General features: G+C 39.5%; 2 protein-coding genes across 4 annotated transcripts; one reads left to right on the top strand and one right to left on the bottom strand.

Annotated features, from left to right (window-relative positions):
- Positions 1 to 7,643: 7,643 nt before the first annotated feature.
- On the bottom strand, positions 7,644 to 12,702 carry LOC146706234 (beta-1,3-galactosyl-O-glycosyl-glycoprotein beta-1,6-N-acetylglucosaminyltransferase 4-like). Of its 3 annotated transcripts, none has more exons than XM_085464323.1 (3): positions 12,200 to 12,701; positions 12,005 to 12,086; positions 7,644 to 10,277 (listed from the first exon to the last, which is right to left on the bottom strand). In XM_085464323.1, exon 3 carries the CDS (start codon positions 10,274 to 10,276, stop codon positions 8,984 to 8,986), a length of 1,293 nt encoding a protein of 430 aa, XP_085320449.1. In that variant the 5' UTR covers position 10,277; positions 12,005 to 12,086; positions 12,200 to 12,701; the 3' UTR covers positions 7,644 to 8,983. The 3 variants fall into 3 exon arrangements, with proteins under 3 accessions (XP_085320449.1, XP_085320448.1, XP_085320447.1); XM_085464322.1 differs by having other exon boundaries at positions 12,030 to 12,086; XM_085464321.1 differs by lacking the exon at positions 12,005 to 12,086 and having other exon boundaries at positions 12,200 to 12,702.
- Positions 12,703 to 17,745: 5,043 nt separating this feature from the next.
- Positions 17,746 to 26,829, top strand: LOC146706233 (3-hydroxy-3-methylglutaryl-coenzyme A reductase-like). Its single transcript, XM_085464317.1, has 20 exons — positions 17,746 to 17,842; positions 18,231 to 18,437; positions 18,844 to 18,955; positions 19,295 to 19,382; positions 20,116 to 20,200; positions 20,316 to 20,421; positions 20,548 to 20,654; positions 20,781 to 20,900; positions 21,014 to 21,147; positions 21,223 to 21,512; positions 21,613 to 21,746; positions 21,855 to 22,049; positions 22,241 to 22,399; positions 23,470 to 23,627; positions 23,704 to 23,809; positions 23,890 to 24,060; positions 24,169 to 24,309; positions 24,460 to 24,618; positions 24,710 to 24,858; positions 25,851 to 26,829. The coding sequence occupies exons 2-20, from the start codon at positions 18,273 to 18,275 to the stop codon at positions 25,885 to 25,887; spliced, it is 2,616 nt and encodes an 871-aa protein (XP_085320443.1). The 5' UTR covers positions 17,746 to 17,842; positions 18,231 to 18,272; the 3' UTR covers positions 25,888 to 26,829.
- The last annotated feature ends 98 nt before the right edge of the window (positions 26,830 to 26,927 follow it).

Below are 26,927 nucleotides of genomic sequence, written 5' to 3'. Positions count from 1 at the left end.
GTGAGACTGGGCTTCAATACGGTAATGTCTCTTGTGCTGTTCTGTCAATACCAAACTTTACCAATAAGTTATCTATGTTAACCAGAAACTTCAGGCTCCTCCCAATGTTCTTTTTTAGACCGTTTTCTTTAGCTCATTACGATGTCAGAAAGAGGAAGTATTCTTAATATAGTAATGCCTGGCACACAGTTATGGCTGTTAGCCCAGAAGCCCCACCTTCCTGCTGCATAAAGCTTCTACTTTGCTCACCAAGGCCCAGTAAGAGACAAAAACTGTTTCACAATCGTTCAAAACTTAAGTTCAAGAATAAATAAGTGGAGCTGGAAATGTGCAGAATAGGTACCCTTTCAACACTGGTGAGCCTTTTTTTTTAAAGTTTATTATCATTTTGTGCTTTTAGACCAGCAACGTCTAAGGCTAAAGTTAATACTTACAGATGTGTATAAGTAAAAACAGTGTGAAAATGATTTCAAATAAATTCATAGGGGGTTCAAAACCATAAAATGAACAACGAGAAATACCTTAAATACTCAGTGGATCAAATCTCCTCTAATCCCCCACCTGTTCCCTGTGTAAGGTGATTCTCATGCTTCCTTTAGGGAAGTGCAGCTCTTAGAGCGATGCCTGTGACCAACCTAGCGTGTAGGCAGATGTCTTCTCTGGCTGTATGCCTGGTCAGGTCCTGTAGGCATTAAAGCAAGAAGCAGATGACAAAGGACACCTCAGTGAAGAGTCAACAACTCTGTCCTTAATGAGGACATAATAATGAAGTAATGCTTATATGTTTAGTCATCCTTGTGATGAAGAGTGGATAATAAATAAATAATAATAGTAATACATTTTCTTGGGCAAGGGAAGGAAACTAAAACAGCTTGTTTCAGACAAAGTATGACATGGCAGGCTGCACCAAAGACCAGTACGTGAAATAAACAAGGATTATTTTAACTGTTAATCGTGTAAAGCTACTCTAGTAAAATCCAGTAATATAAACACTGAGCTGGCGATTACGATGATAAGCTGAGGAATAAGTGATGCCAGTCAATGTTCATTTGCAAAAGCCTCATTGCTGTTTGATACTGGGCAGGTGTTGTACTGGGGGGGTTTACAAAGATTTAGTCAGTGAAAACAGCCTTCTGCATCTCATGTGAGTGAACCAAAAAAGTACATTTGCAGCCGTTATGACAAAAACAATAAGCTTAAATGTTCCGCACTACTGAGAAGTGCAGAGTAGAGATAATTCTCAGTGAGTTTGCCTCTTATTATGATACTTTTCACTTTAATGTGGTATTTTTTGTCCTCGTCCACAATGATATAAAGATTTTTGCTGCAAAACAATCAAACTTTCAAAACAAAAATTAATTTACCTACGTTTTGAAAATAGTACTTTTTTTTCTGTGACAAATAACCTTTTAATTGCAATTAAAGTCAACTTACTGACCTCTTAAATAGCCCCTTAATGAACTCTACTAGAAACCTTCTGTCTAAAATAGGCTTGTAATGTACTCTGACATCTACTTTGCTTCACAAGGCTGCTCTACAAATGCTTTTACACAACCACACCTTGAGTAACTGCTTTTGTAGATCGCATGAGCAAATATTTTCCACTAATAGATTCGAGAGTTTCACTTAACGAAAGAGTTTTGCTCACCTCGTGAACTTTTAATGCAGCCTTGTGTAAACTGGAGTCAAAACCTCAAAGCAGAAACATATTTAACAAAAGGTTCATCAGAATACTTGATTAGGAAATTATGTATGTTATATGTTTACTTGTTTTATTAGTTTTATTATTATTAAGTTGAGAACATTACAACCCTATTTAAATAAGAAAAGAAAACTAAACAAAAAGAAAACCCCAAAAGGAATCCATTCAAGCATCAGTCCATCCATTCATCCATCCATGACCACATTAGGGTCACCAGTTAATGCACAGGGAGAGCATGTGTGCATGTGTCCACAATAAAAAATTGTAGCCTGGATGTGAACCCAGGACTTTCTTGTTTACAGTGATGGTGGGATGCAGCCAATGTCAAATTCAGATTTGATTATCTCCTCAATCCTATAATCACACCTTCTATGATGAGTCTGGTACTGATAGCACTGACTGCACTGACTGGATGTTGTAGGGTTGTCCTGACTGACCTGTCTCTGCAATGTTGCCTGGACATCTGGGCGGTGCCTTGGGTGTGGAGAAGGTGTACTGCAACCATAGGTGTATCACACTTCTCAGCCTGGGACAATCTACACTTCGGTACTAGTGATGTGAGTCCATCTGTTAGTTAAACCTTCACTTTAAGAGGAACAATGCAGTTTTTGACCTGGCCATGGAACAATGGGCCACGGCTTTATCCTCTCAAAGATGTTCAAGGGTGTAGGGGGGTTTGCCCAACCTGTAAAAAAGTCTACATATGTTTTGTGGACTTGGAGAAGTAGTTTTACCGGGTTCATGTGGGTATACTGTGGAGGTTAGACTTGTTTTCCGGTTAATGCTAGACTCCACCAGGGCTGCCCTTGGTCACTGACTCTGTTCATAGGTTTTGTGAACAGAATATCTAGATGTAGCCAGATGTAACCAGGTGGAGGGTCTCCACTTTAGTGGCTACAGGATTTTACCTTTGCTTTTTGCAGATTATGTTGTTCTGTTTGGTTCTTCAAGTGGTGTGTGCGTGTGCAATTAAGGTTCAAATCTAAAGGTTCAAATCTAAGATCTACCCTTCTCCTGGGATCAGACATTCCATAAATCAAGTTCACTTGCTCTCAAACCAACTTTAATGGTTGACCGACTAACTGAACTGACTGGCATGAATAACTTCATTTCCTGGAACACTATACAGCAAAGCCTTGTTCAACTCTTCTGTACTGGTGCTCCAGTCAGTGACCTAGAATGCCTAAAAGGACTGTTGGCCTATCCTAATCCTCAGGGCCCTGTTGTTTAAAAGGTGTAATGCAGATAAAAATCATCTGCTTTCGGTTTTTCCTTGGTTTTCAATGGCTCACATAATCCGGCTTACTTTTGTCCTCATTATTCAAAAAAAAAAAAAAAAAAAAAAAAAAAAAGAAGGAAAAAAGAAAAAAAAGAAGGAAAAAAGAAAAAAAAGAAGTCTAAAATACTGAAACATTTTTTCAAATATTACAGAGAACAGTTAGAACAGTAATCACACAGTACTTTTAAGTGTGTTTATTTCAAGTGTTACAAAGAAGAGCTCTGGTGGTAACTTTCTGTGTAACATTCAGTCCACTGACTAAACAACTAATAAATATAAACAATATGGCATATGAAGGTGTTCTTTAAAAAATAAGTTACACAATTTCAAAGACTATGTTGTCACAGATGTCAGGCAGGACTCTAACACAAATCCAGGGGCAGGTCCAGGACACTCCTCTTCACACAGTCTGTGACTCAGTCACACTCACTCAGTGTCTAAGGGTCAGTACAGAGAATAGAAACGTTCATTAGGAAAACCAGGAAACATAATGAGATATGATATGATTCACAAAGCGAGTTGGCGCTACACTAACCAAGGTGAGTACAACAACCCAGCAAAAACCAGCACTCCAGTGTGGCCTTAAATAATGGCAGGAGCAATCATGAATGATGAGCAGCAGGTGAGTGATGATGAGCAGGTGTGGAGATCGAAGCGGGGACCAGGAACCAGACGCCAGCCTGACACCATGTAACATAATCATCATCATTATCTGTCTTTGACAAAGACTTCTTTAAGCCTTATTTGATACCTTCTGATGCAGTAGATGCTGGTTCTACTAGAGCTGATCCACTGTCCACAACAAGAACAAGTGTGTCCTCTTCATTAGAAAGAACTGGATCAGTTTTCTCTACATTTGTGGGCTCAGCATCCCTTACAGTACTTTGAATCCCATGCAAAGTTTGTCAGTTTGCACCTCCAATAATATTAAGGACCATATCTCTGTAGTCTGTGCTCTGGTAAGATTTGTCACCAGTTTGAGTGTTTTTGGCTTCAGCATGGTCCCTTCTTGACTTGGCCTTCTTCCATCTGAATTTAACTAACTCTGCTGTCCTCCTAACACCCCAGCCCATTGTGACTCAGTCCTACAAATACATCATAATGGTTCCTGACACCCACCAGCAGTGCCAATGCTGAATTTATAGGACCAACTTGATTAGTTGAACAAAACACTTAAGAGTAATTTTGAACAGCTGCATCTCCCTAGTCAGAGGGATTGCAGGAGGATTTTCTGGGTCCTCATAAGGCTCAGGTGCATCATAAACATTATCACAGAGGGGAACATTATGTCTTGTGACAATGCTGTGAAGCACATTACAGGCAAGTATTATTTGGCATTGTAGCCTGTGGCTCCACTAGCAAGTAGCTGAGCAAGCAAAGGGCCTTTTCCAGAGAAATAGGACATGAAAGATTTGCCCTTGTTCCCACATGTCCTAACATAGTGAACGAATCCATCTGTCCATTTATGCTCTTCCAGGGCAGCTTCCACCACAGAAAAACACAGACTTCCCTTTCCCCAATCACCTGCTTTAGTGTATCTGAGGGAACACCAAGGCGTTCTCATTCCAGCCTTAAGAAATATAATCTCTCCAAATTGTCTTGGGTCAGAGCCATTCATAAATGATTGAACTCTTCATCCTATCTCTAAGGGAGAGGCCAGACACTCTTCATAGAAACCTCTTGTTTTCCGAAAATAAATAAATACATTTCTGTTTTAAAACAGAAAGAGTGTTCTGTGTACTATTTTCAAATCATTGGAATCTCTTTTAACGTTTTTAACTTCATTGTTTTTGCATTTTGTAATGCTATTTCATCAAAATACCTCAGCGAATCTGAGAAGTAAAACTTCTTCTTCTTCGAGGCTGAACTGTGAGGCTTGTTAAGAAATGATTCACTGAGGCTTAAAAGTTATTTCCATTAGAAGACTTCACCCCCTTGAACAGGGGCCAAGGGGTTTCTTTGGCTGACTTAACAGTGTACCTAATAAGACCAAGATGCATCACCACTGCACAAACAAAACCTCTTTTATATTTTAGAATCTGAATTAAGCTGACCTCATCTGTCATACCATGTGTGCTCTTCATGATGTGCAAAATAAACATTAGTATAACTTTTATGCTCAAAACAGAGCAACGCAGCCCTGGTAGAAATCAGACACCTCTCAGACATGTGGTAAGTGAGGGGCTACAATTTCATGTGCTATTTGAGGGTTTTACTGTGACCTTTTCCTGAACACTACCACTGCCTCTGTGTGCAAAAGCCTTAGCAGCTTGAATTGAGTTAAGTTCTTCTGGGAATAAGGGATGAGTCAAAGAAACTACACTTTCTAACACATAACTCATGTTTAAAAAGCAAAGAGGGAAAAGAACTAATACTCTAAAGAAAAAAGTATGTGTAGAGAACAATGACTGCTTTGTTTAAAAAGAAATTAAGAAAAACTAAGAAAAAAAGAAAAAGTACTGAAAAGTAATTGTGGGTTAAAAGGAAATGATTTCAAAGGAACTGCAGACCAGAAACATTAACACTTTTCTTACAGGAAACTAAAATTGGCACTTCACTTGTCAGCATTCGGAGTCTGAGCCCATGTAATATAGTTACTGGGAAAGTTAAAATGAGCAGTGTGCAAGTCATACAAACCTTTAACCAGAAATATGGAGAAAATTGTGACATTTCTGGGAAATACTGTTTCTGAGTTTTTATGCACTACTAGGCTATGCACTAGGAATTAGTAGTAGAGGGCTGAAGTAGTTACATGAGATGTGCCAGGTTAAGTACATTATCTCAGCAAAGCACTATGGGGATCAAATCCTCAGATGTCAGTGGGAGTGAAATATTATTACAGCTTATACAAAGGGAAGATTGTGAAAACTGTACATTTTGTCAGAGACATTCTTTCAATAGACACTCTGCATACCTTAAGATGAGTCATATTATGCACGAACTTTCTGTTTGGTAAGTATCGTTTCTGCATAATGCTCAAACAGGTTACAAGTACTGGTTTACTGGTTTACAGCTTACACAGCAGCACTGACAGCCAATCAGCATCTATAAATTGTCATTTGAAATATGTTCATAACACAGTCTGACCACAAAAAAAGAAAAGAGTAAGTGACTGTTAGACCTTTATCTAGAGTGATTAGATTAGCATGTAGGCTAAACACATTAGAACAAACAATAACAAAAAGCTTGTCCATTAGTCTTTTACGGACTCCTTTCATCTGTGTGTTTCTGGTTGGTTTGCATCGTATTAACTGCTGTTGCCAGTCTGCACAATTTTTTTGTAACTGGCATTCCTCAGCAGTATATAAGGATTTTCTCCCAGTTACCTGCTGTCAGAAACCTGTAAGATATCATGGGTTAATGCCGAAACAAGTCAGTTTCCACAGTAACATGAGGGTTGTTTTGGTGTTGTTGCTGATTGTGTCAGTGATAGATTTGCAGAAAAAAAACAAGCTTCTACTTGTCCTTACATGTGTAGTGTTCTCATACGGGTCATTTTATTCATATGCAAAACTGGAACATCCCATAAAGTCTATGATTTACTGTAATTGAATAAGCTTTCATGACTCCATCTGTGACATGCTCAATGTTCTGTAAATAAATGATGTCGTTAAAGATGAGCAAACATAGATTAGATGTCAGATTGTTTCAAAACATCAACACAAATCCAGCACAATTGCTTCAGACTTTCCATTGTTTCAGAAAGCCCTAGTTTGCCCATCTCAATTTGCAGGTAACTCAAGTCCAGCCAAGGCACTGAATCAACTCGGAGCACAAACAGGAGAACAAGGTCAGGTAACGAAGGCACTCATAAGTTGCGAACCTGATTACCACCACAAGGGTGAAGATGAGCTGGCAAGGAGTAAGGTTTCTGCTGACCCTTTTACTCCCATAAGTGATGTGATAATGGTAAGCAGGCTGGCTGAAAGTGGGTCAGCGCAATGCACCAGCGCCTGCCCAACTCCACCTAAGAATCGAAAGAACAAGAAAGAGAGACAGTGGATGCAAAAGAGAGCAGTCCTGCGAGAACCATGACAATCTGCTCTTCTCCTGTTTATGTTCTCAAGGATGAAATCTCGACAATAGGAGCCTCGTAGCTCAGTGCTAATTATAATTGTAAACAACCATGGTTGATTTATGTGAACCACATTTTTTTCAAGTTATTGTTTTGCTCAGAGTTGTGGTAGCTGCAATATGTTCCTATGTTTATCCACTGCTGACATTTGTAAACATGTAAATAGAGCTCAGATAACAATAGAGATCCTCTTGAGATAGCCTCTTTTTTTTTTACTTTCTTGTGTGCATATCGATTCATGTTGCAGTAATGCTTTAAAATGAATAACCATTTAAGGTATTTCAGTACACAATCCCAATTGTAGCAGAACTTTTTTTTGCAGTGTTCATTTCCTGTCTATCGTAAAACTCAAAACATCTGTGTGAAAGCAGTAAAGAAAAAAGAAAAGTATAAACTGTAATTAAAAGAGGCCACCCTTTATTTAGAGTCTTTTGACTATTGTGGTTTTTGTTTTTGCTGTTTTTTGTTTTGTTTTGTTTTTTTTCCCCAACCAGGCATAACTTTTGGGGTGGATCTGAATGAGAAACCAAGCAACGATCCATGCTCAGTAGTACTAGCTATAAATAACAGAGTACGCCCATTCTGAATCATGTTGTCATTTTTCACTTTATTTGAGGACCATAATTTGTAAAATGAACACCTTGTTGTGTTCAACTCAATTCAAGCATCAAAGACTAGAAAATCACAAGGAACTATTTAAGGACATGTTTAAAGCAGGTCACTTGATAATGCCATATCAGATGAACATCGGGCTTATTTCCCCATCAACAGGCACATACTGCATTTGTTTCCTCCATGACCTTTACTTTTATAACCTAACAAGTTCTGTTAATCTTTTATATACAGTCTAACACTGAGAGGCTGTTTATTTTTCCAATTTACGTTATAGTTTGATGCAAACCTGCATTACATATATAGTTGGAATCAACCCTTACTAAAGCAGCTTGTATCCATCAACCAGTTGGATTGTTGCAAACAAATTAGCTCTCGATTAATTTGTGAGGAATAGATGACATAGAATAGATGACCTCTCCTCTGTTTTACACAGTATTCTGTGTAAAAACCAATCCAGTGTGTTCCATTGCATTTCATGGAAAAAGGGGCTGTCCAGATAGCATGCTGTGTGTTGAGGAAATAATATTTTGTTATTATAGTTTGCAAGAGCACCATCAGAATGATCCGAAAACTGAATCTGTAGTAAAACTTTAACACATGTATCAGAGGAAAAGGGAATCCATCAGAAACAGGCAAGAGCATGTTAGCTTTTAAAATGTAACCAGTCATTATTGTATAATTACCTCTCATTACAGTTTCATTCAACCAATTAACAAAAACAAATATTATCCCTGTTTTCCCCATTCACAATGAGAAGCAGACGACTGTTTCTGCTAAGACATGTTCCTCGTGGGTGTGTTTTTTGTAAACTGGACTTTTCTGTGAAGACAGAAATCTAAGAAATAAATCTCTTAAAAACTGAATACATAAAAAAATACATAAAATTTATAGAGCACTTTGAGTACTCCGGGAGAGTAGAAAAGCGCTATATAAGAATCAGTCCATTTACCATTTACCATAAAACCAACATTATCTTTGTAGATAAACAAGTGACTCAAGTGAGACAGAAACACCCTGAGAAAAGAACGGAGCTCGGCAGCTTTCCTTAAACAAACGACGTTGCAACATATTAGAGCTGTAAACACCATTTTCATATCTCAACGCTGCATTTTGTCTTTCCCACTTAAACTTTTGTTTCTAAAAGACCAGAAAACAGTGATTAGTCCCCTTCGCTATTACTTATAGCTCATTATAATTAATCAATTATGTTGATTTGTAACTTCAAAGATAATGATGTATAAGAAATAGCAGTCAAATTTGAAAAATCACTGAAAGAACATAATATTTGTTCCTGATCCATTTTAGCCATCGTTTAACCTTTACGACAAGTCAGTGATACTGATTGAAATAACTTCTGCTTTTCCTTCAGCTTCTCCTCAAGGCACTGAATGAGTACAGGGTCCACTTTGGGGTCAAACTTATTGGCAAACCAGTGGCCATAGTTCAGCAACCAACGCATTTCCGCAGCACCAAATATACAAACGCTGCGAACGTGTGTCCCTGTGCACGGTGGGTACAGCTGCTCCTCCAGGTACTGCCACTTCACCAGCCTGGTTTTGCTCATCAGGTCTGTGATATCAGGCTTGGATCTAGCCACCTCTCCAGGGACACCTGGCAGTCGCACAAGTGTTGCCCAGAAGTGTTCATCTGGGGAGTAGGTGTCCTCTGACCAGGACAAAAAATCTTTCACTACACCTGAGGCATTCATATGCTCAATGAACTTCCGGGAAAGCACAAAGTAGGCATTTCCAGAGAACACCTCAATATTGTGTGGTGGTGGGTTCTTTACATACTCTGTTTTCACTGGCAGTTTTTGATATTCAAAGCTGGCATCTTTCAGCTCATAGTGAAAGGTGAACCGTTGTTTCTTAGCTGGTGTGGGTCGGCTCGTCTCTAGCATGTTTCTGCCATTCAGTTGCTTTAGTTCTGACACTAGCTCCACGTTGGACTTGAGAGGGAAGTCTTGGCCACAGAGGTTGATGACATACTTCCACTTGACTTCTGAACCCAAAAGGTCAGACAGACAGTTGAGATCAGCCTTTAATCGGCTAATGCTTGCATAATATACTGATTCTTTCTTGCTGGTAATGAAGACATTGGGCAGACACTGGGCCAAACCCTCCATAGCTGATATGAACTGAGCAGAGGACTTTTGATCATAGTGGATACAGTAGATATTACTGGGTGAGTACAGTGCATTGATGAGTCTCTCTACCATCCAGGCAGATTTATGCACAACCAAAGAATAAGCAATAGGAAAGTCTTGCTCCTCTTCTGTGGCACACACATTATCATAACCCCTGTACTTTCTGAATAAAGTACAGTTAGAGGTAAGATAAGCTAGACTTTCATCTTTAATCTCCACAACGTCTTTCTTTTTGATCAGCAGAGATTTCCCCACCTCCACTGGGTCCATGTCATAAATAGCAGAGCAATCAATATTGTACTTGGGAATTATCTGCATGTCCGTACCAATATGTGAAGGTTCAGTGATGTAGCTGTGCTTGACACAGACCAATAGCAGGATGGATATAGTCAGCAATGACAGGAGGGAAGGAAGGAACTGCTTTCGTCTTAGTCGCAGCGATAAACATCGCATGGTCATTCTGTAGTGAGAGAAAACACAACATGAAGGAACATAAACCCAACTGATAATGTTATTCTTCAGAAATACCTAACCACCTTAAAAAAATGTTCAGTTTCTTTTAGAATAGGGTTACTCCATATTTGTTTATTTTGCAATAACTTTAGCACATCCAGTGAAGCCTTGCAAAGACAAACAGATTCAATAGAAGCTTCTACCCACAGTCTGTCAAACGTACCCTACCTACACCCTGATTGAAGGTTAACTGTGCTGCTAACACTCAAGGACACTCGCACTATATTTATAAACTGTATTTATTACAGTATAACATACATAAACACACACACGTACGTATGTATGTATGTATGTATGTATGTATGTATGTATGTATGTATGTATGTATGTATGTATGTATGTATGTATGTATGTATGTGTGTGTGTGTGTGTGTATACAACTTGTGCATATCCTTTTTGTGTACATTCTCTGTGCTCTCCATTCTGCCAATGGAGAGATGACAACTGTGTTTCATTGTTCTGGTAACAGTGACAATAAAAATCTTTTCTTATCTTATCTTGTGTTACCTTCATAGAAATGTGACAAGTGTCCAAAAGAAAGAAAGTGTCACTTCGTAACGCCAATTGCACAAGATTTGATACATGAGTTTGTGAGACGTCATCACTTTTTCCCTAACAAAACTGATTTTAATTTATTTTTAAGCAATAAATAGATGTGGCAAAAATTATACAAATGCATACATATATATGTAAATTTACATTCAATTGATTTTTTTTAATGGTGGGAAGGTTCAATAAATTCTCTGGTTTTAAAAAAATAAAATAAATATTCTATCAAGAATTATTTACTTAAGAATTTCTGAGGAAACACAGAATCAGATTTCACCAACTCCTAAGTACGCTTGTAATATAGTGTATTATCTTACTTTTTTTCATTGATTGTACTTATTTGTGTTTTTGTATTTCCTTCATATATCTGTACCTGAGCTGAGGTGATGCAAAAATTTCCCCGTTGTGGGATTAATAAAGTCTTATCTTATCTTATCTTATCTTAATACTTACAGTTTCTACAGTACAAAGGTAACATTTTGCATTTCTTTATTGTATACGCGGACGTTATTATTCACGAAATAAAACAGAAAACAGGGTCTTATTCAGATCTGACATATATGATTTTTTTTCTTTATATAATGAGAAGTATACAACACACAGAGAGACATCTAATTGCTATTAAAAATACCTTTACGTTTGGAAATTTAGTTTTACAGATTTCACATGGATATAGTTGCCTCATTGTCATTTGCTTTAAAAATTCATAGGCCTAGTTTTAAAAAACAAAACAAAAAAAACCCAACATCTCCCGATTCAAAACAGGAGATATTCGTCTGAAATTTATAAGTGTGCCCTTAAAAAGAGTGACCAAAACACAAAGGTGACGTGAATATACACTAGAAAAGAAGTTAAAATGAGTTATCCAATTCAGAGTGGACGATAATAAATAAATAAATAAGATCAAAACAGCTTATTCCAAACTTCTAAACGTGCGATCTGTTTATTGTTGTTTGAAGACTATCATTGCAAATACCTTCAATAAAAACAACGGAACACCACAGAATATATAGCTTATATGATCTCATCTCTTTAAGCAGACAGAAAGAGACAGAAGTGAAATTGGGAGGCAGTTGCCATCTATGATATAGCAAACGGGAGAGCTAATTTAGATGTGATGGATACCTTCCATACTGTGAAAAGCCCTCACCTTGCTCTTCACGCTGGTGCCGGTCTCCCCAAAAGACCTGGCAAGCAGTTTTTAAACCTGAAAGTTGTCAAAACGTGGGTTCAATGCAAATGTTCCGTCTTCGCTGCTTCGACAGTAAAACTTCGACTCACAAAAGTGAAGAATGAAAAAAAGGAAGAATGAAAACTTACCTGTCAGAAAAAAGAGTGGGCATTCGTCTTCCCTGCCCTTCCACTTTTCCCACACTGCTGTCGCGACATCTGTGGACAACGCAAACTTGAATGTCTGATTATACGTTGTTAATCAGCGGAAACCGTGTTCAGAAGAAGCGCGACAAGCTGTCATAACCGCGCTGAGCTGAGGACCACAGGACAGAGAAATAACCCGGAAAAGAGGGAGGGGTTCAGGAAACTAATTACAGCTCAAGTAAAAAAAAAAAAAACCGAAAGAAAGAAACGAACTGAAAAGCAAGAAAAAGCAGAAAGACGTGTTTTGTGTGTAATCATTGGTTTGTCTCTGTAGTAGGTAAAAAAACAAAACTTTTTTTAAGAGGGGGGAAGGAGCAAATAAAAAATGGTTTCCCCTGCAAATGCGCTTTACTGAAACGACTGCTTCCTGAACAAACCTGGTTAAAATAGTTTGAATTAAAACCCCGTGTCTGGAGTCATCTGAACTCACTAAGGGAAGGGTGAGAAGGAAGAGAGCTGTACCAATCGTGGGAGCTCTCAAGACTTAAAACTTGGAGGTGGTGTGTGAGAAAACTCAACAGTGAGGTCATTTCTATGTTTTTGGGGGGTGGAGAAAGAATAAAAAAAAAAAAAATCAATCTACGACGGTCGTTCAGTGACTTGGCTTTGTTCTGAAATAACACAATCCTGATCATCTCTTTATGACAGAAAAGCAAACTAATTCTTCAAAAGAATTCTAAGATACTGGCTTAAACGCATTTAAACTATAATCAACCTATTAAAACACACGTGAAAATTCTATATGCTACCTACACGAGTGACTAATATGAGCCAGGTTGGAATGTAGATTGGTGATTTTGCTGGGTCATAAATGTCAACTCAAAGTCATGCAGATTGGTTATTATTATCAGTAATGCCATGAAAGTCATACTTAAATACACCATGCAAAACAAAAGTCCAGGCATTTGTTGAAGAAAAAAAAAAAGCATAGCGTGCAGGTGTGCAGGCATATTGGTCTGAGGTGTGTCTTTTGTTTCTTCTCTCTTCAAGTTGGTTTTATGAAGCTAACCTAAAAAAACAAAAACACAAAGAAACTGAAAGAGACACCGGAAACCACTTGCGTTTTTTTTTTTTTTTTAGTTTTACATGTGACACAACTAACAGAGAGCCATTAAACCCAGTCACATGCTTTATTATACTTTAGAAACAAATATTGAAAATGAAATGCAATGCAAATGCTGTTTTTAAACCAATGAATCTATTTATAAATGAAAGAAAAATTACTTTCAAAAATTAAAAGAAGAATTAAAACCCCCACCGGGATCTGCTCACGCTCTCACCCACTCTCTGTGTGTCTTCCGAGAATAAGCCTCGCTTCACTGAGCATGTGCGAGAGGAAAACAAATACTGTTTCCATTTATTACAGTCATCACCAAACAGTGGTTGCTTAACACTACCACGATATTTTCATATAAGAAAAGCTCATAAAAGTTCTCATAAGAGTTTGACACTGTTTGTTGGAAATATGAAATTTCCACATCCAACAAGATGAAAGGACAATCATTTTTTAACTATCTTACAGTCTTTTCTGCTCAGAAATGTTCTTTAAATACAATAAAGGTGAAAGGGAATTACGCCTAGCTGGTTTATATGATTATAATGTTGTGGCTGTGAATATGTTGTAAGATTACAGGGAGTGCAGAATTATTAGGTAAATGAGTATTTTGTCCACATCATCCTCTTCATGCATGTTGTCTTACTCCAAGCTGTATAGGCTCGAAAGCCTACTACCAATTAAGCATATTAGGTGATGTGCATCTCTGTAATGAGAAGGGGTGTGGTCTAATGACATCAACACCCTATATCAGGTGTGCATAATTATTAGGCAACGTCCTTTCCTTTGGCAAAATGGGTCAAAAGAAGGACTTGACAGGCTCAGAAAAGTCAAAAATAGTGAGATATCTTGCAGAGGGATGCAGCAGTCTCAAAATTGCAAAGCTTCTGAAGCGTGATCATCGAACAACAAGCGTTTCATTCAAAATAGTCAAAAGGGTCGCAAGAAGTGTGTGGAAAAACCAAGGCGCAAAATAACTGCCCATGAACTGAGAAAAGTCAAGCGTGCAGCCGCCAAGATGCCACTTGCCACCAGTTTGGCCATATTTCAGAGCTGCAACATCACTGGAGTGCCCAAAAGCACAAGGTGTGCAATACTCAGAGACATGGCCAAGGTAAGAAAGGCTGAAAGACGACCACCACTGAACAAGACACACAAGCTGAAACGTCAAGACTGGGCCAAGAAATATCTCAAGACTGGTTTTTCTAAGGTTTTATGGACTGATGAAATGAGAGTGAATCTTGATGGGCCAGATGGATGGGCCCGTGGCTGGATTGGTAAAGGGCAGAGAGCTCCAGTCCGACTCAGACGCCAGCAAGGTGGAGGTGGAGTACTGGTTTGGGCTGGTATCATCAAAGATGAGCTTGTGGGGCCTTTTCGGGTTGAGGATGGAGTCAAGCTCAACTCCCAGTCCTACTGCCAGTTTCTGGAAGACACCTTCTTCAAGCAGTGGTACAGGAAGAAGTCTGCATCCTTCAAGAAAAACATGATTTTCATGCAGGACAATGCTCCATCACACGCGTCCAAGTACTCCACAGCGTGGCTGGCAAGAAAGGGTATAAAAGAAGAAAAACTAATGACATGGCCTCCTGGTTCACCTGATCTGAACCCCATTGAGAACCTGTGGTCCATCATCAAATGTGAGATTTACAAGGAGGGAAAACAGTACACCTCTCTGAACAGTGTCTGGGAGGCTGTGGTTGCTGCTGCACGCAATGTTGATGGTGAACAGATCAAAACACTGACAGAATCCATGGATGGCAGGCTTTTGAGTGTCCTTGCAAAGAAAGGTGGCTATATTGGTCGCTGATTTGTTTTTGTTTTGTTTTTGAATGTCAGAAATGTATATTTGTGAATGTGGAGATGTTATATTGGTGTCACTGGTAAAAATAAATAATTGAAATGGGTATATATTTGTTTTTTGTTAAGTTGCCTAATAATTATGCACAGTAATAGTCACCTGCACACACAGATATCCCCCTAAAATAGCTCAAACTAAAAACAAACTAAAAACTACTTCCAAAAACATTCAGCTTTGATATTAATGAGTTTTTTGGGTTCATTGAGAACATGGTTGTTGTTCAATAATAAAATTATTCCTCAAAAATACAACTTGCCTAATAATTCTGCACTCCCTGTATACTGGATGCAAATTAATAATGAGACCTTTGGATGGAAAATATTCCTGCTAGTGTTGTATATAAGAAGAAAAGTCAGATTAGGAGCCATAACAGGAGCTGGAGGGTTCGGCCAACAAAAAAAAGAAAAAAAGAAAAAGAAAAAAATGCTGTTAGACTGCTGTAAACCTATCCAAGAGCCACCTTCTGCACACTGTGAAAGGACACTCTGTCTCTGCCAAGTTCCCAGCCTGGCTCCAGGTTTTCATACATAAGCACAGCTTTATGTAGGAGTGAGCACAATATAAACACAAATATTTCAGGTCTTGAAGCTTGATTCAAGCAGCTAGATCAAGGGCCTTATTCACAAAATATCCTTGGACTAAAAGTCGATTATGACAGATTCAGTAAGTAGGTAAGTAATTACGTAAGGAGTAATTTGATCAAAAAATGTTGAGGCAGTCTTTGTAGGCAAATGAAGGCAATGAATGAGAAAAAAAACTCGTATTAGACAACTCAGCATCTAGCTACAGCTCTGTGAAAAAGTATTTACCTCCTTCCTGATTCCATAGCTTTGTTTTTTCATAAATGTTCGCACTCAAACCAAATTTAATATTATACAGACATAATCCAAGTAAATACAAAATGCAGTTTTTAAAATTAAATGGAGCAGTGTGGTTATTAGCACTGTTGCCTCACAGCAAGAAGGTTCTGAGTTCAATTCCACCACCTGGTTGGGGCCTTTCTGTGTGGAGTTTGCATGTTCTCTCTGTGTAAGAGTGGGTTCTCTCTGGGCACTCCAGCTCCCACACATGTCCAAAGCCATGCAGTAGTGGGGTTAGGTTAATTGGTAATTCTAATTGGTAACTCATGAATGTGAGTGCGAATGGTTGTCTGTCTCTATGTGTTAGATGTGCAACAGACTGGTGATATGGTGGCTGGGATGGGTGATCCTGACAAAGATAAGTGGAAAAGAATGAATGGATGATATTTTTTTAAATTATGATTTCATTTATTAAGGCAGAAATGCTACCCAAATGTCCTCTCTTTGGATGTTATCAGATGTTATCTGTCCATTCAATGGATGCTTGGAAAGACAGAAGAACCCAGAAAAACATTTAAAGAACTGCAGGCTACTCTCACGTATGGTCAGTGTTCATGATTCAACAATAAGACAGACACTGATCAAAAATGGCATCCATGGGAAAGTTCCAAGGAAAGTACCACTGCTGACTAAAAATAACACAAAGATTAGTCTCGCATTTACAAAAAAATGTCTTGATGATCCCCAAGACTTTTGGGAAAATATTCTGTGGACGGATGAGAAAAAGTGGTTTTTGAAAGGATGAGAAGTTTTTGAAAGGTTTGAGTCCCGTTACATCTGGGGTAAAACTAACACAGCATTTCAGAAAAAGATCATCATATCAACAGTCAAACATGGTGGTGGTAGTGTGATGGTCTGGGCATCATTTGCTGCTTAAGGACCTGGGTGAATTGATGGAACCATGAATTCTGCTCTTTACCAGAAACTGCAAAAGGAGAATGTCCAGCCATCAGTTTCTACCTTAAAGCTGAAGCACACTTGGGTTATGCAGCAGGACAAAGATCCAAAATACCGCAGTAATAAATAAATAAATAAATAAATAAATAAATAAATAGAATGAAGGTTTTAAAGTGACCTAAAGAAAGTCTGGACTCAAAAACGAATGGAAATCTTTGGTGTGACATTAAACAGGTTATTTAAGCTCCAAACCCTTTAATGTAGGTGAATTTAAACAATTATACAGACCAGTGGGCTAAGATTCTTCCACATTGCCATTGTCATTGTTATCACCCAGTTATTGGGTTTAGGAAGCTTTTTTTTTTTTTTTACATGGGGCCAGGTAAGTTTGAATAACCCTTTTCCCATAAATAAATGAAATCATAATTTAAAAACTGCATTTTTGGTTACTTAGATTATCTTTGTCTAATATTTATTTGATTACTAAGAAATCAGGAAGCGGACAAATACTTTTTTAAAAAAAAATCTCGCTGGGCAAAAGTAGGCCACTACCTTCGTCTTTGAATGAAAAAAAGCAGAGACGTGATCCACATGAACAGCGCTGATAAAAGCCACAGATGCAGACAACGACCACTGATTATTCTTGAGGGCTTGTTTGTGTTAAATAAAATAAGATACACTGTACTACTAAACTACTAAACGGTATAACGGCAACAGCCTCTATTAACTCAGCAGGAGCTTGGAGCCGGAAGCAGGGTTCATACGTCAGGACTTCACAAGCGGATTGACGTCAGTATTTCCGGATCGCCATATTAGTTTCATTACATCAGATCAGGCAATGTAGCAGGCTAAGCGATTTGTGGGAAGGGCACTGTCGCTATGGAAAGGACTCTCTGACCACGAAGAAACTCTTTGTATGTTTACAGGTTTCCATATAATGCAGAGTAGTACTTAAAATGTAATGAGCCAGGGGGATTAAGTTATTTTGGTGACAGGCTGTAAAATTAGTCAGCGTAGCTAATGTTGACCGATGTTACGGTAACTAGCATTAGCTAAGCTGCGCTAATATAGCCTCAGTGTGTTAACATCTAGGTAATGCTAACCAGGAGTAATGATACCTTTGTGAATCCTATTGTTTAAATCCTTTTGACAGCACTGCGGCGACCGAGTGTGTATATTAAACTTGACGATCGTCTTTCACTATATTTCGCCATCATCACACAAGCTGCATTTTGATTTTAAAGCCGTACAGAAGTCAGACTTGCTAACTACCAGTGACTGGACAATGTTCTTGTAACGCAGGTGATTCTGGGATCTTGTGTAGTAGGAAGATATCCTGAGACCATGTTGGCACGTCTATTTAGACTTCATGGGTTGCTGGTGGCCTCGCACCCATGGGAGGTAATCGTGGGGACCCTGGCTTTGACAGTATGCTTCGTGTCTATGAACAGCCTGGCAACAAGCAACCAGATGTGCAAGTGGAACCAATGCCCCAAAGTTGAGGAGGAGGTGAGGCTGGTGTGGCACTCTCTAAGAAATGTTGTCGGAGTTTTGTAAAATGGTAAATGGCCTGTATTTGTATAGCGCTTTTACTTACTCCCTATGGACCCCAAAGAACTTTACACTACATTCAGTCATTCACCCATTCACACACATTCACACACATGTGATGGCAAGCTACATTGTAGCCACAGCTGCCTTGGGGCGCACTGACAGAGGCGAGGCTGCTGGACACTGGGGCCACCGGGCCCTCTGACCACCACCAGTAGGCAACGGGTGAAGTGTCTTGCCCAACGACACAACGTCCGAGCTGGGGCTCGAACCAGCAACCTTCCAATTACAAGACCAACTGCCAACTCTTGAGCCACGATCGCCCCTGAGGGTCTACACTAATGTCTGTTTTTTTTTCTTGCAGAAAATCCAGAGCAGTGATGCAGTTATTCTGACAGTCACTCGGTGCATGGCCATTATTTATATTTATTTCCAGTTCAAGAATCTCAGACAGCTTGGATCCAAATATATTCTAGGTCAGTATCATGAGACGTTTGTTGGGTTTTTTTCCCCCAGTTTTGGACAGTAGTAAACACTTCTTCTCACATCATACAGATTTGTTTTGGCTGTATAATCACCACTCATTAGTGGCCACAGTTTTTCTTTTACTACTTTCCAGCTTCAGCTGTTTGAATTGCCATAAAATGTTGTCAGTGGATTTAATATAGAACATGATTTTAATGTATTACATTTTTAACCCCAAACTACTTGGGTTGGTTTGTTTCTTTGCTTTTCATTTAGACTGAAAAACAAATGACTGGCTAGCAAATTTATCATAAAAATACACCAACATTCCATTTCTCCTCCGTCTCCAGGTATTGCTGGATTATTTACAGTATTTTCCAGCTTTGTCTTCAGTACAGTCGTCATCCATTTCTTTGGGAAGGAGCTGACAGGTCTGAAGTAAGTGTTTCCAATGGACTCACATATACGCTAGGAGAGTGGTTCTTAAAGTGGTCTGTGACATATTGAGAGTGTACATAGGCAGTGGATTATTTTAGCAATTAAGTATTCTATTAAATTATTATTCTGTTGATTAACATAGTTAATCCAGTAAGAAACACCTTTGTGTTATTAATGAGCAATAATAAATCTAAGTAAGAAAATAAGTAAGGATAAGGATATACATGTTGTCCCTGTTCGAGGTTATGCAAAGAGTTTCAGTTAGACTGATGTTACATTACACTGTACTTCCTCCTCAGAAGAGGCTGATCTTACAGAGCTTTAACTTGCTGCCAGCTTACTTTGTTGTCAAAAGTTATTACTTTTTCTGTGTTGACTATAGGGGAGGCCTTCTTTCTGCAAATGATTGTTAGTGAGAGGGTTTTTTTAAAATCACTAATCCATGTTAAAACTAGTTGCGTAGCTAACACAGTTGGTAGTAGCAGGATAAGAGGCAGCTAATGTGCTAGTGAGATCAGGTAGACAAAATAGTTAACATTTACCAGCAGGGTGATGTACACATTGTTTCACAATTTTAGGGCAATACATTTGAAGCTCTGCAGCTCCTTTGCATTAGAGACAAGGATTTAATTCAGCTGTAAGATTAAGTTCACTGATCTGTAATTGTAAGATGACACTGAAGGAAAGTATTCCAGGTCACTCCCTGGCTGACACTTGTCTGCTCTCCCTGCAGTGAAGCGCTGCCCTTTTTCCTCCTGCTTATTGACCTGTCTAGAGCCTGTGCGTTGGCTAAATTTGCCCTCAGCTCAAACTCTCAGGTAATTTCGCACATATTTGGTCTTACCATATGTATGAAATGTGGCTTTATTCATATGGGGGACATAAGTGTAAAGCATCCTTAACTAACGAATTGGTCTTGTGTGTTGGGAATAGGAGGAGGTGAGGGAGAACATTTCTCACGGCATGGCCATCCTGGGCCCAACATTCACCCTGGATGCTGTGGTTGAGTGTCTGGTTATAGGAATCGGAACCATGTCTGGTAAGGATTACTGCTGTTTCTCCACCTATAAGCATCATCAGTGATGCTCTGTGTGTTAGAAATATTGTGGTTATGCTTGATCGAGTAGAAAAGCAGAAGTCAGCTGTGTTTCTTCCTTTTTTCTAGGTGTGCCTCAGTTGGAGATCATGTGTTGTTTTGGCTGCATGTCTGTTCTGGCCAATTACTTTGTCTTCATGACGTTCTTCCCTGCCTGTGTCTCTCTGGTGCTGGAGGTGAGATGTGCATGCAACAATTTGGAGAAATAAACACAGATAAGATAAGGAAACAAGTTGCTAGAGTTTAACTGTGATATATATTTTTTATTAATATTTTTTGTGGTCCTGCATATTTGTGTGTAGCTGTCAAGGGAGAGTCGTGAGGGGCGCCCCATCTGGCAGCTGAGCCACTTCTCCCGTGTGCTAGCTGAGGAAGAGGATAACAAGCCCAATCCTGTGACTCAAAGGGTTAAAATCATAATGGTGAGTTCCCATCATCTATGGTGGGGATGTTTATTTAGATTAGTCTTCAACATTGTGTATTATAAAGCATTTTTAGGTCTGAACGATGATGCCTGTGTGATGTTGTCTTTCAGTCTCTGGGATTGGCTTTGGTTCATGCTCACACTCGACTGACAGCTGAACATTCAGGTCAAAACCGCACAGTGGAAGGGCCTGTAGCAAAGAGACTGGACTCTCCTAGCACCATATTGCCTCTTAAGCTCACCAGGTAAACCATGGAATATTGCAATGTTTGTATTATTGATTCCTGCGTCCACTGATATATGACTTTTTCTCTCTCCAGTATCGACCTGGAACAGGTGATAACCCTCGGTCTTGCTCTGATTCTGGCCGTAAAGTATGTATTTTTTGAGCAAGCAGAGACAGAGTCCTCGCTTTCACTCAAGAGTACCATTATAAGCTCCACTCCCAGTCCGAAGCCCTGGGTGACAGAGGACTGCTGCATGAGGTCCCTCCCAGCCCTGAAACCCCAGAAGACATCTAATAGTGTTTTGGCAACCATCCCTACCTCTTTAGCAGCTGCTTCAGACATGAAACTTTCCTCTGAAGCTGACATATCATTTAGAGAAGAGGGTGAGACTCGTAGCGGGTGCTTCTAGCTTTGATAACGCGTGTACCCAGTGATGAAGATGATCTAACTGCTGTGTTTTTTCATGTGATTCCTCTGCTGCAGATGTGATTCAGAATGCATTTTGTGGTACATCTTCTGGGGATTCTCTTGCTCAGACACAATGTGCTCCTCCAAGTGTTTGTACGTCGGAGCCCCGAAGTCTGGAGGAATGTATGGCCATCCTCTCAGATTCTCAGGTAAGTTGTCAGGTTATACTGGAAGCACAATACAAAGCTAGATATATGATGTTCTGTGTTCCTCAGATTCTTCAAAAATATCACTGTTTTGCCCACGATTCTTTCCAGAGAGGTGCCCATTTGCTGAGTGATGCAGAGGTGATGAATCTTGTAACCCTGCGCAAGATTATGAATTATAAACTTGAAGGTGTCCTTGAGACTCCAGAGAGGGGCGTGGCCATCAGGAGAGAACTGTTATCATCCAAACTTCCTGTTCCCACTGCCTTGGCTTCTCTACCTTACAAAGACTACAACTACTCACAGGTACTGACAGTCCTTTTAAAGTGTAGTCCTGTTTATTCTTGGGAAAAATGTTTATCTTCAGTTGTCAGTTTTAAATCATATATATATATATATATATTTTTTTTTTTTTTTTAAATCAAATGTTTTTATGTTCATTTTTTCCTTTACTCTGTTCTTAGTTGTGCTTAGTTTGTGTTGTCTTTGCCTTTTAGGTGATGGGTACTTGCTGTGAGAATGTCATTGGCTACATGCCAGTGCCAGTGGGAGTGGCTGGCCCTCTTCTGTTGGACAAGAAGGAGTTTTATGTTCCTTTGGCCACCACAGAAGGCTGCCTGGTAGCCAGCGCCAACCGAGGATGCAGGGCACTTTTTGTAAGTGTGTCTCGTGTGGAGCCCTGAGGGAAGAGTAACTATCTTTTCAGTAGATGCAAATAAATAAATCTACAGGGTTTGTAGATTCATGGAAAAACTGACAAGTCATAGAATTTGGCAATGGCAGTCAAGAAAGATTAATAATATAGAAGGTTATGTGGTTCAGTTAGCATGGACTTAAAAAACTCTATATGTAGTAAATAATACTTCAGTGTTTGGGCGGAGGAAACATCACTGACCAGAAAGTCATGTGTAAATTTGTGGCGTGACAGGAATATAATGTCTGATGTCTGGCCACTTGTGAATAAGTCACAAGTCTTGATAAGCCAAAGTGCGAGGGCCTTTAATCTGCGTTCTGTCTAATGACCAGCAGGTGGCAGTGAATCTGATTGTCTAGTTGATCTGTGACCTCAGTAAAGACTTTCCTGAGGAGTTATTAGCTTCAGTTGCAGGTTTCCATTGCAGTCAAAAAAAAAAGAGATTAAAGCAGTTTATAGGTTGTGGTGTGGCTCTCTTCTGACTGAGTCATTTCAAAACATCAAGGCAGCAATTGTGAAAGCACTCAGCATAAAACTAGATTTTTGATATCAGTGTGGCTATCGTCCATCCTCTATAAATGGTCTCAGCTGATAAGGTGAGTAATTAATTGCTAGGCTTGGGAGTTCAGTTGATGTTGTTTTTACTTAGCGAATCTGTGCATGTGAGTCATTGTGGCAAAACCCTGGAGAGGTGTTGTGCACTTTGCCCTTAATTATTGGGTCTGTGTGATGTCACTACAATGCTCAAGAAAGATGGTTATTTTAAAAACTAACCTAAATCTAAAAACATAAAGTGTGGTTTGGGTAAAAAACCCCAAACAATTTATGAACCAAAACTAAAATGGTATGGCTCATTGGCAGGTAGTGAAACTGATTTGGACTTTTATCGCCCTCCTATATGCAGCCAGTTTTAGAGGATGTAAGGTCATAAAAAAGGTCATCCTCACTGCAATGGAAAATTATTGTATCTAACTCTGGCTGCTGTTATTTCTGTGTGTGCTCCCTGCTGACAGTGTTTTCTTTCCTGTCCAGCTGAGTGGGGGTTGCATCAGCCGGATTCTAGCTGACAGCATGACCAGGGGTCCTCTGGTCAGGCTGCCCTCAGCGTGCCGGGCTGCAGAGGTCAAAGTCTGGCTTGAGACCTCGGACGGATTTAGCATGATTAAAGAGGCGTTTGATGAGACCAGCAGGTCAGTGGAAGAGCTATGACTGATTGATGACTGTGTTTTTGGTACACAGATGATAACTAGTGAGTACTCTTTGTAGGTTTGCTCGTCTGGAGAAATTGTTGGTGGGCATAGCTGGCAGAAACCTATACATTCGCTTCCAGTCTCAAACAGGCGATGCCATGGGTATGAACATGCTCTCGAAGGTATGAGAAGTCTTCTGTAATTCGGTCTTGTTATTTAAATGTTGACTTCAGTGCTGAGTGCTTTCTGTCTTTTTCTTCAGGGCACTGAGCATGCTCTGCATGTACTCCAGCAGCAGCATCCAGACGTAGAGGTGCTTTCGCTCAGTGGCAACTTTTGCACAGACAAGAAGCCTGCCGCAATCAACTGGATTCTGGGCCGAGGCAAGTCTGCTGTATGCGAGGCCACCATTCCTGCTAAAGTTGTGAGAGAGGTAAAAACAATTCAAAGCTGGATCCTGACAGAAATCTAATGACAGCGGCCACAGTTTCTTCCCCTCCAGTTTTTCTGTTTGTAAAATCACCCTTTAATGTTTCCCCAGGTGCTGAAGAGCAGCACAGCTGCTCTGGTGGACCTGAACATAAACAAGAACTTGGTGGGGTCAGCCATGGCTGGCAGTATAGGTGGCTTCAATGCTCATGCTGCCAACATTGTCGCTGCTATCTACATTGCCTGTGGACAAGTAATAGAACCTTAAATTAACACAAAAAAATAAAATAAATACATTTAAAAAAAGGTTTAAATAGTGAAACATTATGTCTGTGGCATGGTATATGATCCAACAAAAAGACATATTATTAAAGAACAAGTATTTGTTTGTGTTGCGGTTAAGGACCCAGCTCAGACAGTGGGAAGCTCTAACTGCATTACTCAGATGGAGGCTGTCGGTCCAGGTGGGGAGGACCTGTACATCAGTTGCACTATGCCTTCTATAGAGCTCGGCACTGTGGGAGGAGGCACCAACCTGTCGCCACAGCAGGCCTGTCTGCAGGTAGTCTCAACTACATGTAACATAGCTGCCATTTGTTGATGCGTTTTTAGGATATTTTTTCCCCTCTAACACCAAACCTCTGTACCTGCAGATGCTTGGTGTTAGCAATCCCAACCAGCCAGGTGACAATGCCCGTCAGCTGGCCCGTGTAGTCTGTGCCACTGTTCTGGCAGGAGAGCTCTCCCTGATGGCTGCTCTCGCTGCTGGACACCTAGTCAAGAGCCACATGACCCACAACAGGTGAGATGTCTCATTCTTTTGGGTTTTTTACAGCAATGCCTGGTCAGATTTGAGAATTTGTGCCGTTTTATTTTCATGTCGTGTGTTTTTTTAGGAAAATGAGTTGACATGTCTGTTCTAAGAAGCAAGCGTACCATAACCAGCATCTCCTTTCATTATATGGCTTTACTTACCCTGACTGACAGAGAGCAAAGCATTCACACGAAGGTGGTTAACCACAATCCAATTAGTCAAACCAGAGTTTCCCAATACAGCTGTGTGAATGTTATTGTGAAAGGTGTGTTGCTGTCAGCATCTGACCAATCAAAAACGTGGACAGGCTGCCCGTGTAAAGTCAACGGACTCGTCACTGTCAGAGCTTCATAGTGAAGACTGAGTGATCACAATTGTGTATTCGGCTAAATGAATACGTTGTGTAGTTTTTACAATTAGCCCTCCAGGATAAGTTATCAAAGAAATTCAGTTTACTTATTAGAAGGATATATTTTTGCCTCAAAAGGATTACAAAGGCCTCACAAATGTGTGCTCCAATCCACAAAGAAATACGAAGCAATTTGACCACAAGTAAAACTTTTTTTTTTTTAACAAATGCATCCAAACCTGGAAAAAAGGTGATTGTTTACTACACACACTTAAATTTAACATCACAAATCAGGCAATTTTTTTTTTCAAAAACCTTTTTGTGCATTTAAATGTCTAAAACTACATGTAACATCCCTCTCACTTACAAAACCTTACAAAATCACCTGATATACACAGATCACATGACATGCCACATGAGGTTTTGTCATATCTTTAAAGTCTCTTGTTTTCAAATGTAAAATCCAGAGTCTCTACATTTTGTTCCTAAAAAATGTTTTGAAGTCTGGTTTTTCCAAAGTGCATCCAAAATAGCCCATACTTATAATGTATCACCGTTTAAGTTTTCCTTTGTTGATATCTGTTAGTGTTTTATTGTGTCCACTTTGAAATTCTCTTTTTTTGTCTCTTAGATCGAAAACAAACCTGTGTTCAGAGAATACGGCGTGACACTAACATCGATGGGCCGTCGTGATGCGGTTCTAAAAGCGAACCTGTGGACATCCAGATATCAGAGTGTTAATGAACAGAGCCAACATGTGCTTGCTTTGTTTTATTACCTCACTGGTTTGTGAGCTGAGGCCTTAAGTTTTGGTTGTTAATTTGTGCCATTTTTCTGCATCTGAACTTTGTAATATTGTTTGAGAACCTGTTAATTCTGCTACTGATCTTTGAGAGAAGTGCAAGAGACTGATGGTGTTTAGACAAGTAAAATCCATCGTGCTGCACAAGTTACAAGAGTCCTGTGCCTCTGATGGGTCGTAAAGGATGGATGGGATGTCCGAATGGCTTTTACATGAGCTGAATGAAATGAGATCCTCATGCAGTCATCATCATCGTTTTTATTTTTAGGGACAAATGGATCTTTGCATTTATCAAAAGCTTGCTTGAGAGAGTGTAGTGGGCAGCTTGTGCTCAGGTTCTGAAAGTCAACTTTATGTGCAAATGTGTTTTTACCAGTGTTGTAGGCACCACTACGTAGATATGCTCATCCCTCCCTGAGTGAAGGTGCTACTGTATACTGTGTATACTGTAGATTGCCCGTGGGTGTTGGAATTCTCGCTTCAATGAATGAAGCTGTTGCCAGCAGAAGGATGTGTTTGGTTCAGATTCTGATCAACTACTTCTACAAGTTTTTGAGGAAAATTGGAAGCCATAATAATTAAACCTTTACGGTACACTGTCATCTGTGGAACTGAAGGACTGGGTATAAATTATCACTGACTGCAGGTCCTGCTCATTTTCAGAAAGCAGTGACACTCAGAAGTGCCCTTACATACAGTATGTTTTAGAAATTGAGCCTTGCGCTGCACACTTTAGAATAACCAATTATGATAAAAGTAAACTTAACTGTCTTATTTAAAAAAATAAATGACAAGTTTTTGTTGACAATACCGTGTTTGTCTTTCTTTAACATTAACAAGACTGGAATCAACACTTGGGGCCTTTTCCAGTTAGCAGATGAACAAACTGAGTCAAATACAGGCTTA

Source organism: Copadichromis virginalis, linkage group LG7, assembly GCF_057382275.1.
Source record: "Copadichromis virginalis isolate Kocher_CV1m ecotype Utaka linkage group LG7, C_Virginalis_male_GT1.1, whole genome shotgun sequence".
In the NCBI taxonomy this organism is placed as follows: domain Eukaryota; kingdom Metazoa; phylum Chordata; class Actinopteri; order Cichliformes; family Cichlidae; genus Copadichromis; species Copadichromis virginalis.
Note: the sequence above shows the minus strand (reverse complement) of the source record. Positions and strands in the feature narration are given on the sequence as shown.

Excerpts from the sequence above, each read along its gene's own strand:
- LOC146706234 (XM_085464321.1), bottom strand. The coding sequence starts at position 12,222 with ATGCCCACTCTTTTTTCTGACAG. Across the intron at positions 10,278-12,199 it reads CCCACTCTTTTTTCTGACAG|AATGACCATGCGATGTTTAT; the intron begins GTAAGTTTTCAT and ends CTCTCACTACAG.
- LOC146706233 (XM_085464317.1), top strand. The coding sequence starts at position 18,273 with ATGTTGGCACGTCTATTTAGACTTCATGGGTTGCTGGTGGCCTCGCAC. Across the intron at positions 20,201-20,315 it reads CCCTCAGCTCAAACTCTCAG|GAGGAGGTGAGGGAGAACAT; the intron begins GTAATTTCGCAC and ends TGTTGGGAATAG. Across the intron at positions 24,859-25,850 it reads AGCCACATGACCCACAACAG|ATCGAAAACAAACCTGTGTT; the intron begins GTGAGATGTCTC and ends TTTGTCTCTTAG.